This window comes from Cloeon dipterum, chromosome X (genome assembly GCF_949628265.1).
Source record: "Cloeon dipterum chromosome X, ieCloDipt1.1, whole genome shotgun sequence".
NCBI lineage: Eukaryota > Metazoa > Arthropoda > Insecta > Ephemeroptera > Baetidae > Cloeon > Cloeon dipterum.
Window position 1 is genome coordinate 13,670,941 of NC_088790.1, and position 18,606 is coordinate 13,689,546.

The 18,606-nt window shown below is 39.3% G+C and overlaps 1 protein-coding gene across 6 annotated transcripts in view; it reads right to left on the reverse strand.

The window, feature by feature from the left end:
- The window catches only part of Shab (Shaker cognate b), a 74,370-nt gene that overhangs the window by 26,890 nt on the left and 28,874 nt on the right, over positions 1-18,606 (reverse strand). For all 6 annotated transcript variants that reach the window (XM_065494217.1, XM_065494219.1, XM_065494216.1 and 3 more), the window contains exons 2-3: positions 7,139-7,544; positions 5,128-5,565 (exon numbers count right to left, since the gene is read on the reverse strand). In XM_065494217.1, coding sequence (XP_065350289.1) covers positions 5,128-5,565; positions 7,139-7,438 — 738 coding nt within the window. In that variant the 5' untranslated portion in view covers positions 7,439-7,544. The remainder of the gene's footprint in view (positions 1-5,127; positions 5,566-7,138; positions 7,545-18,606) is intronic.

Here is an 18,606-nt window from a genome sequence, read left to right on the forward strand (position 1 = left end):
TGGAATAAAATTGCAAACTACATGGGAATCTCAAAATTACACCATAATAAGTATAGGATTCATAACTCCCCGCCTTTGTTGCTTCATGGGATATTTTTACTGGTCATATTCTTCTAATATCATGAAATTCTGAACGGCTATAATGCATTTTTTTTATCTTGGAAAATAAAGAGCAGGTTGCAAAAGGGCACCTTCCACGCAATCAGAGCAATTTTCGCTTTTCCACGACAGCAAAAATATTGACATTCCTCTGCCGGGGTGTTTCCGCCGTGATTTTCCTGTTCGGGCGTGCTCCGACCAGCCCTATAACAAGTTCAGGCGCTGTTTGTTTGCCAGCTAACTTCGGGAAACAGTGCAGCCTTCATTCAAACGCGGTCCGCGTGTCTCTCTCTCTCTCTCTGCGTGCTGCGGGGGTGGCGGAAAGTGTGGATCTGCCGAGGGTGCTTAGAGAGGCGCATTCGGGGACTAATGAGGCCCTCAAGACCCACCCACCTCGCTTTTGCAACGCCTGTTTTACCGTCAGACCGACAGCCTGCATTGTGCGCACCCGAAATGAGTGCGACCGGGCGTGACGAAGGGAAGGAATAAACCCAATTGCGGAATTTCGGGCTTCCGCCCACCGCTGGAATGACCCAATTCCAACTTAATTTCAGCGAAACAAAAACTTTAAGGAATAAATGCATTTTTAAAAGTTAAATTTGTTGTATATTGCACCTCGTTGGTAATTATTTTTCAAAATTGAAATTTTGCCATTTAAAACTATTCTTTAGGGACTCGTTTAGGGTGCAGTTGAAAATTACCGATTAAAAAATCAATGCTGGACAAAGAAAGTGGTGATCACATTGTGACATTGATGCTACTAGGATCTTTACAACGCAACAATAAACGAACTTACGAATTGTTGGACCTAACAGGTGGCCCATTGAATATAATAATTGTTTGTATGGGATCCATATTTTTTACTATGTATATAAAGCTTTGGCATGCTCTGGCATTTCATCTCTACTACGTGGAAAAATCAAACCAGGGCTTAGTTGCAATGAAATTTTAAATTTTGATAATTTTTTGATTTTGTTTTGATCGCGTGAATCTTGATCGTTTTGTGTCTCAAAGTATATTCAACTCACATAATTTTTTTTATCTTAAATCCTGATTTTTATATAATTTTGTCACGAAATGCAAGTTTTCTTTCAAACATACTATAAGATAGATAAAGTCTATATTGATCGAGTTTATTAATTAACTCCAAGTCTTGGAAGATATTGACAGATATTAAAGAATGGAAGATGATTAACTTACAAACAAACTTCTCAAAGATAAGCAACAGTCCGTAGAAGCGTTATTGGAGAATATTAAATTACCACCGAGAAGGAATGCTTTGATAGACTAATTTCAAAATCTTCGCAGAAATTCCCGTGGTGCCAAAGAAACATGTAACAGAGAGGAATGTGTATGGTGTTGAGCACAATGTGCGAATTTCTTAGGCAAACTTCATTAAGGGGCGAAGAATGCCTGTCCGTCGGGCGCGTAAATAGAGAGTGGCGCGTGCATTGTGCGGGCTGTGGGCTGGCTCGCCCACAGATACGAGCAGCCGTGCCGCTGAATAATTGTTTCCTTGACGTGTGTGCCCTTGTAATTGAAAGCCACTCCGCCTGCCTGTCAACAACACGCGCCCCGCATGCAAACGAGCCGCAAAACGGCCGCTCCTGGCCGCCGAGCCTGGACCACTCGCCGCCGGCCGAGAGCGTGATACTGAAATTTGGCCCGTCGTTCCTGCCGCCGCGGGTACGCAATCGATTTTTCTTACCGGTAAGCGCGTGCACTAGGTCGACTGCAGACTGACTGCTGCCGGGCAGGGTGTCGCAGGGCAAAAAATGGGCCCACGATGCTCCAAGGTGGCCAAAATCGTACAGTTTTCCTCGACAAATAGTACGAAAAATCTAAAAATATGAAGATTTTGACCCCCCATTTTTTTGCCAGCATATATTGGATCAATTTAGAACACCAATTAACAATATTTTGCACTGTTAGCTTTAGCAAGAGATTCAATTGATTTTCTTTGTTGCACACTCTTTGGCCTGTTACTGACCTTAGCGGCGCCATAAGCAGTATAAATAGGGAGAAAAGTGCTTACAGACGTTGCGGTGAATTTTCTTGGAAATTGAGCCGTCTCTCTGGGAAATTGTTAACCCATTCGAATTTTATGAAATTGATTCAGACATATAAAGTTAATGTTTTATAATTTTTCATTTCATATCCAATTAAATTATTTCTTGCACCACCTTCTTCTTTCACAAATGCGTGCTATTGAGCCTTTAATTTTTTGGACAACATTTGTCAAACAGATTTGTTGATAGGAAGCTAATTATGGCAGAGTCCTGGGGAGAATTAAGACTTACTAGATTTATGCAGCGTGTCGTGAAGTGAACACGAGTTCAGTGGTCGAAATTTAATGGACAATTTTAAAGACGGAGCCTTTAAAACAATTCTTAAATCTATCAAAATGTATTTAAAAATGCAGTGTTTCTTCATAGAGAGAAAAAACTGCACATTTTAAATCAAAATGCATGATTTCCTTTGTTTTCTTTTATCTCTTGACTTTTAATTCATAGTAAACTAAATAATTAAACAAACCTGATTAATGAAATTTCCATATCTTATTTCTTAAATAAAAGGAGATGCTCAGGGTGCAGAGAAATCCCAATCGTCAATAATAAATCTTGTAACAATTTGAATTGTTATATTTTTCTCAAATCCTCATGAAATTCTTGATCAAGATTCCAGCAGTGCTTCTGTTCGGGAAATCAATCACCATTCTGTGTGGTTCTAGAGATCGCACTCGCTTGGAAAACGCGCTTCTCTGCAGCAATTTGTTAGAGAGAGCGCACGCGAGGCAGAAGCAAAACAACAAATAACAATGAGGCGGGCAGACACACACGCGTCTCGTCACTCGAAAGATTGATACTTCTGCAGCAGCTGGAGCAGTTTCGCATCAACCGCAAGTGATTTTCAATTCCGCACAGAAAGGAAAACTGTACTAAATTATGCAGGAAGAGAGTGTATTCAAGTGACCCGGTGCCCGTCGTTATTTTGGCCAACGTCGAAGAACGAAATTGCGTCCGACACCTGACGCAGCGTCGTACCGCAACCGACAGAAGGGCTCAATTCATTCCTTTTTACGAATGTAAAAGCATTGATAAATATAAGGTTTGGAAATTTTAGATGGTTTTCCGACTGACTACCCATTTTTTTCTAGAAAACTATAGCCCATTTTCAGGGGTTGCAATTCTTTTGCACAGTTCTAGCTCCTAAAAAAACTTCAAGGTTGGTGTTACTAGCAAATTTGAATTATTTTCGACAAAAATGCATCACATTCGGGAATATTTTTGGTTTAAACTTTTTTCCAAGCTCTTAAGATGTCAGCAATAAACCTCAAAGGATGTTAGTTTTTTAATCCTTTTGTTACTGATCAAACTAGGCCCTAAAGGCTTTATAAATCATCCTGTTTCTGATTATAATGGCATAAAAATTTGAATCATCACTCGATCAAATAAAGAATTTAGGTTTTGAACCCCAATTTTCGTAAATGTTAAGGTTTTGAAAATAGCAACGGCTAAAAACAATCAAATACCAAAATTATTTTGACTTTTTCCAATTTCAAAAACCAATATAGGTTTTGAGATTATTTTAAATGATTTATTAAATTACCAATAATAAATTTCATAGTAAGCAGACAGTTATCCACGATTTTTGAGATGCCAAACAGGCTACTTCAACTGGTTTAAATGGTTTTGAGCACAAAAATTGATTTCCAATGTGGCTAAAAAATCTGAAAATTGCGTGATTTGGGGTTAAAAAATCAATCAGCGACAGACAGAAAAAACAGTCGATCGTTTTGAATTCTCAACACAAATGACAAAAAATCAATTTAGACGCGTTGTCTTCCATTTCTTTGAACAACTGTTTACATCTCTCGACACGAAGCGGCCTTTTCTTTGTGCATATTATATATTGCCCTGCTCACCCAGATCAATTTTCATTCCGCCACAGCAGATGCCTTGGTGTGAACAGACTGCATTGCGTTCAGTGACCCTAATTTCCCAGCGTCGCGCCCCTGAAGGATGAGGATGTGATGGAGTAAATTTCCCCCTTGTGCAAATGTCAGTATTTCGCATGGCTGGGCTGCAAGAAATCGGCAAAGGCAAGCCTGGGAGCTGAAAGGCTGGCCGAGACGCCACTGATATGGGAAATATTTCTGTTTACCCTGCAAACAGTCTGCCGAGGAAATTGTTGTACGAGGTTAATGGATGTTTGATTTACTCTTTGTCCAGCACCCTTGTTTGCCGTGTCAGTGTCGTCTTTTTAATAAGGCGCCGTTGCTTTATCGTTTGTTACTCACACAGAAATTTTAGGGTTCCGCGTTTTGGAGTGTGTTGGTTTATTTTAAACGGAAATATTTAATTTCAGAAAAAATACGCACACATGTACATCGTTAATTAGACAGAAAGACTCAGCCCTGCGTGGATTAATTCAAAATGAATTTTTAAGATCAAATAACACACGTTCTCGTACTGTAATGGGGGTTGTTTCGATGTTTGCTAATTCAGAATTTTCTGCAGCTAATACATAAATTAATTTCATATCGGATGTATATTTCTGTTGATGAGGCCTCAAAATTTATGTAAGATGTTAGAAATTGAAAGAAAAATATTTAAAATGAGAAATAGGCCAAAATGATTTTGACTTGAGTTGAAATTGCATGAAATTCCCGATATTCCATTTTCTAGCCCATTACCTCGTAACACGTACCAGAAAAAAGTTTGAAATCCTTAAGAATTCTCTTTATTTTTCGTTTTTTATATTGCCCGATTTCAGAGGTTAACGACCTGGCAGCTACGTGTATAAAAAATCATCGCCGCGCACGAAATATCAAAGATTGACCTCTGTTAGTAAGTGATCGCGTGTAAATGTTGGAAAATGTCAAGTTTGATGAAGTAAATGGTTTTTGTTGATGCTAATCTGTGTGTCAGATGTGTGTGATTGTATTTGGTATCGAAGGACATAAATAAATAAATAGACAGGTTCGGACATAATCCAGACACACACATGGACGGAGAGAAGACTTACCCTGGCGGCGAGTGAGGTGTTTGGCTTTTCTAACAGGTCCCAGAGGAACTTCTGGTACTGGGCGCACTTGCCGTCGCCGAAGTCTTCCTCGTCGCGTTGTCGCAGCGACTCGGCCTCCTTGCGCATCTCCTCGTGCACGTGCTCTTTGCGTTGGTGGTACTTATGCTGGCAGCACGACTCGAGGTACAGCTCGTCGACGCCCCAGTACTCGAGGTCGTCACTAAACGCCAGCACGCACATCTCGTCGACCAAGTGCAGCTTGCCAGTACGGTAGAAGTTGAGGATGGATGAGAAAGACTTTGGGTGTCGGTCGAAGAAGTACTCGTTGTCCACTAGCGAGTAGTCGTCGCAGATTTCTGTGATGGCCTCGTGCGTCGTGCAGTCGCGTAAGCGGCCCAGCCGCGTGTGAGGAAGACGCTCAAGCGTCCGCCACAGAACCTGAAAAACAAAAGCATATTTAGGAAACCTTTCATTCAATTTCAAACTCTGTAGAATGGTTGAAGGAATTAATAGAGGTACATAATATATGCTTTCCATGCGCATCACGTTCATTAGCAAGCAAAAACGATAATTTCCTTTGAAACATAAATTTTCTTCTGCCTAGAAAGTATTTTTAACTTTTAAGCTGCCCTCATGGAATAAGAAAGACAGCCCATTTAAAGAGAGACAGACAAATTGTTGCCAAAAAGAATGTTTCTCTGTCAGAAGAATTATCGTCCTAACTAAAATAAAAGTTGATATCTCTAGGATTCGGATACTTTGAAAGAGAAATCAACCAACTAACTCTAGCTGAGGTCAAAGCTGGCTGTAATGTAAACCATACAGCTGGACGAACAATGAGACCCTCTGGTGCATTTAACGACTTAATAATTCATCAGTTGCAAGAGCCCCTTCTGGGCCCATCCGGCTCTGTCCTCCTGGACAGGGGTTTCGTAAGATGTTTGCCAGGAGTGTTACCCTTTTCACACAATACATGCTTTATAATTTTTGACTATGCTAAAGTGATTGTAAAATTGTGAGAATAAAAAACAATATTAATTCATAGCCTCCAAGAGATTTCGCAAGCGGTTATTTTCGATTTTAATTCATTTTCCACTGTGATTTAAGTCTCATGAATGGTTCAATCCTGCTGCTGTACTTAAAATTCGTAGCTGCAGGAGTATGTCTAGAATCGCAACGGAAGTGCCTTAAAATCGGAAGTATACGCCGACGCCATTTGTTGACGACTTCTAACAAAAAGAGCTTTTGCAAATTTAATGGTGAGTTAATGAAGGTAGATGCTCATTTTATAGCTGGACTCCCTTGTTTTTCTCTACACTTAAAACTTCAGCTACAATGCTAATTAAACAATCAGCAAAACCCAAACCATTTTGGGCAACCAAAGTTTTCTATTTGCGGAAGTTTCCACGTGAAAATGCATTCTTTTCATGTTTGGAAAGTTTTAATATGTATTTTTTAAATCATTTTTTTTAACTTCTGCGTTCGTTCTCTTCAAATTAAGTATTATTTCATGCCTTTTATGACTCCTAAAACAGCATTTTTTTTTCTTAAAGACCGTCTTTGACGAAGTTTCTGAGCACACCAATCGATTCTTGAGGGTCGAATTAGGTAAGGTAAAGTGGATATTTTTGCCCACCAAAAAGTTCAGCGCGACATTCGTAGCAGAAGTAGAACTTTTTTACCGCCAAAAATATGTACCTTAACGTGAGAAATGCGCATGCGTCAGAGCTGGCGTGGTTACGTCAGCCGCTAGCAGCCGGAGGAGCTCTGACGCATGCGCATTTCTCACGTTAAGGTTCATATTTTTGGCGGTAAAAAAAGTTCTACTTGTGCTATGCACGTCGCGCTGGACTTTTTGGTCTGAAAAATAATTTCCTCTTTACCTAATTCGACCCTCAAGAGCCGATTGGTGTGCTAAGAAACTTCGTTAATAACGGTCTTTAAATTTTAGAAAATTAGGGTTTGGAATTTTCTGAATATTTAGAGTTAAACATTTTGTGGGTTTTCTAACCTCGTGCTTGACTCCACCAACGTTGATGATGACACGCCGGTTAAGGGCGCGACTTCGCATGATCATAAACGGCTCTGGCGGCAGCGACGACATGGAGCGCGAGTGTGCGCGCTGCATAGCCGTCGCGGGTGGCGACGACGTAAAGGGCGCGTAACGCACCTCCTTGACGCCGCCGACGCCGCCGTCGAAGTCGTCGCCCTTGGCCAGCTCCCATTTGATGGTGTTGGCGGCGGTGGGGGCGGCGGACTGCAGGCCCTCCGCCGGCACCACCTCCTTGCTCTCTGCGTCGCCCTCGGACATGATGCAGCCCTTCGCGGGGCCGCCGCCAGGCGACTCTCAGCCCTTGTCCAGGTAGCCCGTGCGCGGCTGCTGCTTCATAATTCCACTCGCCAGGTCATTTTCATCTCTGCAACAAATCGTACAAAAACTCTGAATATTTTCTTTTCGGTATATATTTTTGTTTGTTTTATGTTGATATTTAGGTCAGTAAAAGACGGTATAATACGAAAAAATTTCTATCAAACTGATTTTGTCATGTTGGAAACGTTTCTAATATATAATGGAAAAATACATTGTAATTTACATAATTTAAAACATTATATTCTACGGAATAAATTATAATCGGCATAATCCTTGTTGTTTGAAAGTTTCAATCTATATTCGTCTCAACATGTTCCAGGTCCAACACGACGTCCTATTTGCCATAAAATAAATTTTCTCATTAAAATACTGTTAACAAACTTTTTTAATTTTGTTTTAAAACAGTGAATCAAATTTAATTTAAAATTTCAAACACTCTTATGGTATGGTTTATAAATCTAGAAACATACCTTATTTCAGACAAAGTTGTAATTCTATACGCTGCAAAGAAATAATTTGATCCCAGACTAATTTTGCTAGTGAAATCCAATCCCTATGCTAATGAAGAGATTTCATCTAAATCATTTTCAGCCCTTTCAGTGCTTTCCGTAAGATAGGGAAGCGTTGACGGCGTGGGAAGGCGTGTTAAAGAATTTATTTCTACACGCGCGGACGGCATGCTAGCGTCATTCTTTCTAATTTTCCGGTAACAAGTCTAATCCCCTTTGTTATGGTACCAGCTTAAGTTGCAGGCAAAAGAAAAGCCGGGCGTGGGGCGCGAAACACTTTTCTTGAATACAAATCAGCGCAAGATCAATATTCGGTTCACCAGGAAAAACGAGACCGACAAACTTTTTCTCCTTGTCCATCACGCTCACCCCTTTGCTTTTTTCCACGAAGGCGAAAAGTGGGTCGCCAGTCGTGGGATCAGGAATCGGGACGCTTGAATTCCGCGACTAATGGAGTACGAGAGCAGAGAGGGAAGCATTCCCTCATCACATAGGAATTTAAGATGGTCGATCGATTGTTTTTTTCTGTCGTCTGACGTTTTGGACGCCAAAATGTGTGACGCAATTTTAAAACTTTTGAGCCACACACAGAATCCGTCTAAATCGGTTATGAAACCAGATTAACGCTCACAATAAAAATTTTCGGTTTAAATTAGAGAAAGCTCTTTAGTTCGAATTAAATGCAGCTTTTCCTCAGTGATATTGAGCTTATTGTGTTTTTTCAAATAAGCTAGTCATTTTCATCATAAACAGATACAGTTGAAAGCTGAATTCGAGTATATTTTTTTTTGTCAAGAAATCGGCAATTGCTTGCAAAAATTGTAAAAAGAATTTTAAATTGGACCTTTAAGCCATTTAAAGAAGCTAAAAAATAATTGCAACTTCCCAATAATGTGATATTATTGGTGTATCCTGAGAAAAGTCGGCTATTAGAGTCTAAAGCCATCTAATTTTGCCCCAACACTGTTTTAAAAATAATCCCATATATTATAAAAATTAACCCTCTTAAATACCCAACTCTAGTCATCACCGTCATCACCATTAGTGGGGCTAGCCCGGGTTCGTATAATTCGTTAAGGAATTGGAACGCAGTGCGCGGAGCTATTGAATATTTATCGGGCGGCTCGCTCTGAATTAATCATGTGCAGCAGCAACCTGGATGCGTGCACGAGAGCGGTGGATTAATTTTGGATAATGATGGAGCGAATGCACTGCCGCCGACCGCGGAAGCCATACCATAACAGCGCGCGCGCGCGTGTGTGTGTCGCGAGGCACCGCGATGCAATTTTTTATTTTATTTCAGCGATCCATCGAGTTCAATTGCCGTAATGAAAAAGGGGCACTCTAAAGGGTTTATTTATGGTACTGGGGGCTTTATGCAGCGTGCGGTGCAGATTGGCCATAATTTACAAGTGAGGTTATACAAATGGAAATCCACTCATGAGCCTGCAGGGGTTGCTAGGACGACTGCCATTCTGACGGGAACCCTCTCCGTTCTTTGGGAGGAAACAATACAGAGCTGTCGAACATGTGATCAGCAAAACGATTGGAGGAAGAGGGATCAATTCAACTAAAAGGATTTCAAATTTCATCTCAAAAGCCTCCAGCTTTCCTTGATAGGTGTTTGAAAGTACAATTAAAATACGAATAAAGTGAATTTTAAGAGCGAACAAATTCTTCTCTGCATCTTTCATAAACTAGGCTATGAGTATTTTGAGTATTAAAAGTAAAAATTCTTTGTAAATCTTTGATCTAACTGGGTATATTTGTATTTAAATATAATCAAAATCAGTCCTGAAAATGCTCTGTAAATTTAGAGTCAGTGAGCAAAATTTATTTTAATCTGTAGTTTGGCTAAACCTAGACCTTTTATTTGTAAGTAATGTTTAAAAGAAAATAACTGCTACATAAAAATATATTCTGAGGCCAAAGTTGAAATTAATTATTTACAGTCGCTCAAACGTAGTCGACAACTTTTCATTAAACATTAATTTCCAATTTACATAGCACTACTGTTTAATCTCAATGAATTAACGGCTTCTTCCTTTAATTACTGTTCACCATAGTGACGCAATAGCTGAATTCAAGCATTGGGAGTGTTGTGCGTGTGCGGGGATGCGAAAATGGAAAACGCCTCATTGTCAGCCATTGGGCGTGTGAACCGGTGGTGGCGGTGGCAGCAGAGCGATTTATTCAAAAGCGCGTCTTTCGGTCTGGCTGCGCACGTGTTCGCCGCGCTCTGCGTCGTCGTCTCGGCAGCCGAATCGATCGACACGCGGCGCACATGGCGAACCGCACAGCCCGGAGCGTTATTACTGCCGGGACACTTGATGGAGCCGCACCGCACCACGCAGGCCGACTCTCGCAGGTTTCTGGGTTAATCGCGCGCGGCCCGCCGGTCTTTTCCCGCTGCAGGCCGGCCGGACACGTGAATTGCGCCCGACTGATCCCTTTACGGCCAGCCTAACGAGTTTCATTTGGGCCGAAAGGGTTGATCTTTTGAGCCGCCTTGCGGCGCAAAAAACGCGATCGTCGTATTAAACGATTGACTGCTGGAATCAGCTCACGATGGAAATACCTGCCCTGCCAGCCGCCATCTGCGTTATTCCACGCACGAGTCTGAAAGGCTTACCCGAGACATTTATCTCATTTCGCGTTTCCACGAAGTGATCAACCCAAAACAGGCAACTCTCTTGATTTAAATATTTCTGGGAGCATTTCTTCAAAAGCAGTTCGAAAGGTGAATTTATTTATTTTGAGAGTTTGTTTCTTGGAAAAAATATCATAAAAGAAGCAAACTAAAAAGAATTCAATTTTACTCTCAGCTATGAGAAAAAGCTCAAATACAAAATTAATTTTCTGCGTTAGACATTTCGTTTTATTAATATTATTCTTTTAATATTTTTGACAGCTCATTCATCATTCTCACGCTCTCTTTGTGGCTTGGTGAGGAAGGTTTATTGGTTAAAAATAATTTTACTAGACCTATTTTGTAGAATTCACGTAAATTACTATTCCTACGTATTAAATTTACCGGGTGCCTGGTTTATATTCCATAATTTCTTGCAGGTGGGAAGTTTTTCGGATATCAATGTTTAAACGGTATTAGTTAGAATTGATTTAATTTGTTGGTTGCCGCAAGCAGTCGATGGAGTTGGCAAGTAAATGTACCGTAAAGTTTAAAGTAAAGCTGTAGAGAAAAGTTTTGAAAAGTCTTTTTTGCCTCTACTTGACATACTCTCTAAAAATTAGGATAGAGCTAAAAAATTTCCCAAGTTACTGTTCAATTTGCGAAAAAATCAAGGAAATATGAAGAAGTTAGCATGCAGTTGTTGCTGCTTATCTTTAAAAATCTAGGATTCTTTCGCCAAGGAAATTTATCTCATAATTCGTAGACCGTTTTATAGATCGTAAAGAGAGGTATCCAAATCAAATACATACTAATTTACAACCCGTTTAAATTTTTGCCAGATCTGAGATTTAACTGTCCTGATTTCGTTATTGCACATTGTATCATAGTAAAACTGTTGCTAAATTCCACAAACAATACACTCAAAGAACTAACAATTTAAAATGTTCTTAATTGTTGGCCTGTGAAGCCTCACTTTACAAAACACTATAAGAATCAAAAGAGGACATTGCTGGAGTAAAAACTCAAATTTTGCCAATTTTCTCTGAACTTAACAGTACACCCACCTACATCAATATTGGCTTTAACTAAATCCTCATCCATTGACAACAGGAATTGTTTTGAGGTTTTGCAATTTCCAAATATTTCACATGTAAGGAAAAAAGTCGATATCGGTGGAACCATAACCTACGGCATCGCAGGAACAAGTTGCAAAACGTGATAGGCGTCTCATAAATTAATAGCGAGCACTTTGCGAAAAAGTCGAGACGTTTTAGCATACTAAGCGAGTGCCTATACATTCTCTTTGGCCGACCGGCCGGCTGGCTGCGGCGTATAATGATATTCATGAGTGAGAAAAGGATGATGCGCGCACACTAAATAGCCCGTTCCGCTCAATAAGCACCCCCTTGCGATGAGATTTTCCGCAAAAAACACAATGAGCTGCTTTGCCACCGCGGCGGAGCGTTACTTTTTACGACACACGCGAGCGCTTTTTGCCAATGAAGCCGGCAAAAATTATAATATCGCGCGTGCACGTCGTCATTGCACCTTTTTCTCCGCCGTTCTCCCGCACGAGAATTCCAATTTCGGCCAGCTGCCTGCTGTCTGCGGCTTTCAATTAATGCGCATTCTTGAGGCGGCAATCGCCATCGCTGAAATGGCCGGCCAAAATATTAGTTGTTAGGTATATCGTTTAAAAGGCATCTTGCTCCTAGCTATGGATTTTTATAAAAGAAGAACTAAATACGTGTTGCCTGTTGTGCTCTATGAATCAGGCCTCTACGCTTTTTAACTAAAATATAGCTTTAAACATAGATTTTTATTAAGCCTAAATTAATAAAAAATCATCATGGCTACTCTCAAGACATAAGCTACATAATGTAAAAAATGATAATTGATGCATATTATTTTAATTTTAACAATAAAGTTATATGCTAAAAATATTTTTTTCACATTAAATTAGTTGTGTGCATACACGAAATATATAAATAAATACAAATGCGTCCCATTTCTTGACCTGAATAACACACTGAATTAATCATAATGCCAATTCTAAGGTGAAAAATGGTGTCAAGTTTCAATAAGTCGCTATACCTGCATTGATACTGTATTTCAGATATATTATAAAACTTGTTTATTTTATTTTCTAAAGGATACGCAGTATTAATATTTTTGGAATCTTGACCTCTATTTGAGAGATATATTAGAATTATTTTGAGTGATTTGTACTTCTTTCGCTGCTGTTAAGGCAAGGAGTAAACTATAATATCAGGACATAATTTTAGTACAATATCATTTATTTTACTAGCTATATAATCTCAATAAATATACGCAGAGATTGATTACACCCCTCTGGAGAGAGTTAGATGATTAATTAAAAATGCTTCAATTATCGAGAGAGTTAAAGTTAATTTGAATCTAATTTACAGCAGATTAATTCATTCTACATCTCGGTAGGTTTCTGTTCGGAAAAAGAGCACATTTTTTATATCAGTTCATAATAAAGCATTGAGATTTTCTAAACAATTATTAAAAGCATAAAAACAGAATCAAGAATTGTGGGTTTCTTTCAGTGACCTTCTAAGAGAGTTATTTTTAATTTTTGACACTTATTAAATTTAGTTTCGTAAATCTATAGATAAAAGAAACTTATTTGGTTAGTGAAAATATACTTCAATATTTTCAGCCGCATTTTGATTAACTTTGACGTATATTTGCACTGAATTCATCATTGATAGGAAAATTAATTGCCACTCTAAGAATATATTAAAAAAATCATCGCAACCCGATACGATTGCATAAACTGGAGCAATTTCGCAAGGTAGATTATGGCAAAATTGACGAGGAGAGAAGGAAATGCAAGACGATAGCGCGCGCTCGGGAGTCGGTCTTCAGCGTTTGATTTGATCGTCGGCGACCTTTGACCTTTTGCAGCGCGGCTGCAGCCCTGCGCGCCGGAGTGCAGCCGACGCAGCCCCGAGGGGTGGAGGGCGTACGTTCAGTCGTTCGTTCGTTTGGTCGGTCGGCAAAGCCCAACGTGCACCGCGTTCTCTCGCTCGTGCCCTCTCTCGCGTGGGTATTGATCGACCCCACCCCGCCGAGTGGCTCCGCCGCCCGCGCCCCGCCATCCGCCAGCCTGCCCGCCCCGACAGTCCAAACAAACACCTGACTGGCCCAAATTAAGTGTTCATTACTGAACCTGAGCGGCGCCAACTTCGGCCTTCGCCTTTGCCGCGGTTCAAACGTCTGTTTGTGCTTGCAATTCTTGGTTTTCAGAAAGGCGGTTGAAACATAAAAGTGCTTTTTATGTTTCGCATCTTGTTTTTCTAACCTCTGGAAATTTAATTTCATTGAAAAGAACGATCATTATTTATAGTTTCCATGTGATACAATTTTGGTTTATATTTTGGACTCAAAAAATGAGATGTGTTGTTTAAACATCTTAAATAAATCCTATTGCAGCAGAAGTGAGTTAAACTCTGGAAGCCGGAGCCACTCTATTTTAAATGAAAATTTAAATTTACTGTTGAAGAAAAGTAAAAACCGCATTGTATAGGCTGCAGTGTGTCAAGTAGCTTGTGTGGTATTTATTTTGCAGTTATATGAGTACATTATATTATCTCCTATTAGATTATTGGCGAGGACCATCTTCCTACTTGAAATCTTTTTTATTTCACAACAAAGAGTTTCCCCAAAACGTGTCTCGACCAGGGGAATCGAAATTTTCAGAGAAAAAGCTGAGATCAAATTTTTAAAACCAAACATTTGATCAACTGCATATTGTAGCCAATAATTCTATAATTTTCAATTGTTGCCCTGTGTGATTCGATTTTGAATGGCCTTGAGCTTGATTTTTTATTCCTTTTATAACGATCTATCTAATGATCTGCGGCTTCGTGATGTGTGAGGGGAGACTGCAGCTTTTAGCAATGTAAATTAAAAGTTTTCAGCATTGGAAAATACTGCTTGCCAAACTAAAACTAAATTAAAAAAGAAAAACTGTAACTCTTGACTAAAAACAAAATAAATTTCAGAAAATCCCTCTCTAACAAAACAAATTTTAGTCAAAACATTAGTCATTGCTCAGTTCAATAATGTTTTCCCAATTATTATTATTATTCCTAAAATGTGTTCTAATAATTTAAAAATAACCTTGAAAGTAAAACTTTGTATTTTATTTAATCTACGTGATGAGAGGAGTTTGTATTTTACCAAAATTGTGTCAAATGGTAAAAAAGGTGTTTTATCTAAATGGAAATTCCGACACACGGAATTCGGCTCATCCAAAAAGGAGACGCAGGAAGGAGCATGTGTGTACCAACTTTGATTAGGAAAAGGCTGGGGCTGCTGCGGCTTGGTTGTTGTGTGGGCGCGCGATGACGAGGGCGCAACAAGCGGGTGCAAAACGAACGTGCAAGGTGCGTTTGTTTTATCGGCGGGCGGGTGCGCGGCTCAATCAGCGCCCCCGGGCCTGCTCTTTCGATTATTTATGCTGTCGGATATTCCTTCCGTCCGAAATTCGACTGACGCCCCCAAGGATCCGCGCCGCACCGGGGCACGATGAGAGCGAAATGCGTGGCTTGGCTTTGAGGGTCGAGGAGCCGCACGTGCTCATCTCGCGTCGTTAATTGTGACGCGTTCTGCGTGACGCAAATGTTTGCAATGTTTCCGGCGAAATTTGGATCGGTGTTTGAGACACCTCATTGTCAGTTATAAGCTGAAATCGACACCTTTTAATCGTCAAAATATGTCTAGCAAATGTAAACACTGACAAAAGAAGGAAAACATTTCAATTTATTGGATGTCTCCCTATGGGATATTGGCCAGATTGCTGGGAGCTCGATTTTAAGGATTCTGACTGTTCTTCAACCATCGCAGGTAAATTGATTTAAATAGCTTTAGTTTTAAATTTTAATTTAGGGGAGTGTCTGAGACTTGTATGCTGAGGACGAAAACCTGGAAACTTTGAGAGCTCACGGGATGAGATAGAAAAAATGAATTTTGCCCCGTTAGGAAACTCAAATAAAATTCCAAATGTCCCCATTTGCTTCATTTAATAATTTCGCTTTGAATTTAATTTTAAAAAAATTAAAAAGACCATCATGGATTTCTTTATGAAATAGTTTGTAGAAATAAAATCATTAGAAATTTTAATCATTATAATTTTAACTATTGTCACCACGAATAATTTTCTAGGTGTATAATTATCCAATGGTTACTTACAACACCCAATTTTGAAGTGAATTTATAAGACTTTAATTGTAATTAGGGCTGCTGGAGCTGAAACTAGATCAAAATAAATTAACTCAAAGTTTCCAATGAGATATTGTCCCGTATATATTTTTTAATGAGTATAAATTAATTGATAAGCGTTTTTTATATTTAATTTGAATCCCATTTTATATGATTAGTTTACAAATGGCTTTCATTCCATATGGATCGTCAACAAATGCGTAAAATTGAGGTAATGCTCTCGGTCTGGAAGAACGTTTTATTGAACTCGACTGACATATAACAAAGTCGGAAACCTAGACGCCCAATAAGAAAGGAAAAAATGAGTGTTCAATTTTTCATCTTTCTCCGTTGGTGGCCTGTCTCTCATATAACAGCTATAGGGGTCGATTTCATCGCCTCTGTGGAAGAATTTCGACACCCCCACACAATCTGCGTCTAATGAGCCGTTTTTTTCCCTTCCAGCTGCCCGCAGGCCCGAATTCGGAATGTGGGTCAAATGGCCTGGACTGACCCTGTGCAAATGTCCGGCAGAGAACATGGTCACCGTGTCGAAAGAGCCGTTTGGTGGAATCATTTTTTAGATGAAACATGAAAATGCCAAATTCTTGCTGATTAAAACAGCTTAAGCAAACTGCACCGATCAGAATTAATCAGAACAATGTTCGCGAGTTGCCGCCAACAAAGTTTTCCACACGAGGTATCTGGCGCAGTATTGACTCGCACCGATCCATTCACCCCTTTTCCTCGTGTGCACCGAGCGGCATGTTACTATTATTAATATAAATGGCGCACACGTTTTGTTCGGATATCAACCGTATAAAAGAGAAGCTGGCGCGGCCAGAATGTATGCTGAGTGCAAATGATGTCGAACCTGCTTTGTTCTCAGCTGAAAAATTGAATATACACGCTACACCCTGCTGGGAACACTGCAACATTGTTAAACGCTTTTTGCGTCCAATATTGCCGGAAAGTGACAGAACAATTATTATGTTTTCAAAGTTCAGTTAAAGAAAAACTTAACACAGTATCCATTTATCATAGTAGAATTAAAAAAGCAATATAAAAAAATATTGTTTAAAATACACTCTTACTGGGTACATGTTTTAAACAGTTTTTGTGCTCCGTTTGCACTTATGGCTCATAATTGCATTAGGAAATTTGTGTCGATTTTTCACCATTTTTAAAAGGCTTACTTGAAGAATTAAGCTATTTTAAATTGATCGAAAATATAATTTAAAAATTAATTTTTACCGAAACAAAATCTTGCGAACATTAAATTTTAACGTGGTTTTGATAACTTTTTATTAAAATTATCGTAATTTACTTGTGAAACCATCTGGAATAGACCAAAATTCTCCTCATAGAAGCCAAAATTACGTCCTAGAATTGTGGTTCCAGATAACTGTGACATCATGATGTGGTCAAGAAAATCGCTAAAAATAAAAAATCAAAATTTGCTCCATAAATTCTAAAAATAAGGATATAAAAAGAAATGCACTCGCATGAATAACTAATGAAATTCCCAATAATCAAATAGCTCATGTCTGCGTGGATTAGAGAAATTTTGAAAGCAAAAAATCCATCCTGAATTGATTTGCGCCGAGATGACCCATTTAATAACTGTAATTTGAAGGCAAAGAAAATTACGAATTATATAGATTTAGAAAATTATTTGATTTTTAGGGTTTGCGCCATATTTCTTGTCAAAGAAAGTCGTAAAATTTCTTTTTTTATTGTGTTAGTCCGTGAATTTTTCGCTTGTCACGGTGCCAACAGTTTCATTTTTTTTATTAGCGAGCCTGCGGCGCTTCCCAATGGAAAATTCGATGCGACCGCAAAGTAACAATAATTGCTGCTGCCGCCGCGAGAGAATTAAATAATGAGCCGAAAAAAGTTCGCAGCCGGACGCAAAGCATAAATTTGAAGATTAGCTGAGCAATGAATCTCACGAGACGGGACGGAAAAATAAAAGCAAATTTGTCATAAACCGCGGGAAGTCGTAATGGGTGCATCTTTTCTCGCAGCTAAAAGGCTGGCCGATTCTTCCGGCGCCGCTATAACTTTTTAGTCCCTGTTTTGGCGGCGGAAAATGGAAAATCAGGGCAGAATTATTTTCTCCGCCGATAAACAACAATAAAATTGGATGAAACCTCCACTCTTTTGGAGTCGGTCCAGGTTTTGCCAGCGATTCCGAATTGTAAATAAAGTGAATAAATTATCTCCGCGGCTGTACAGATTTTCTCGCTCGTGCCAACAAAAGTGAAGACGGGATATAGGCCTTTGAAAAGTCGCTAAGTGCAGCTAGAGAGAGTATCTGGGCGTGCAATGAAATGGGCCGAAAAGTTGGGATAATTGGAGCTGTGCCACACATTAACAGACTTTCAGCGGCTTTACTATCAAATTGGGATTTCTCTTAAGATGACGCATTGTATTTCTTTTTTCATTGTCTGTCTCAAACGGGTTAAGCTGTATTTAAATTTTTAGGAATAAAATTATGTTTGCCGAAACAACGTCAATCAGAGGAGCAAAATATTTTGAAAACAAAAGCAATAAAGCGATCCTATTTGCAAGGGTTAGTATAATTTTTTCCTTTATTATTTGATATTGAGTCCTATATATAAAAATTAAGGCAGATTGTAATCATTCTCCTCGCTTTTTCTTGGCTGATTTATTAATAAAAATTTATCTAAAATAGCCAATCGTGCGCTGCAATTTAGATTCTTGATATCAAA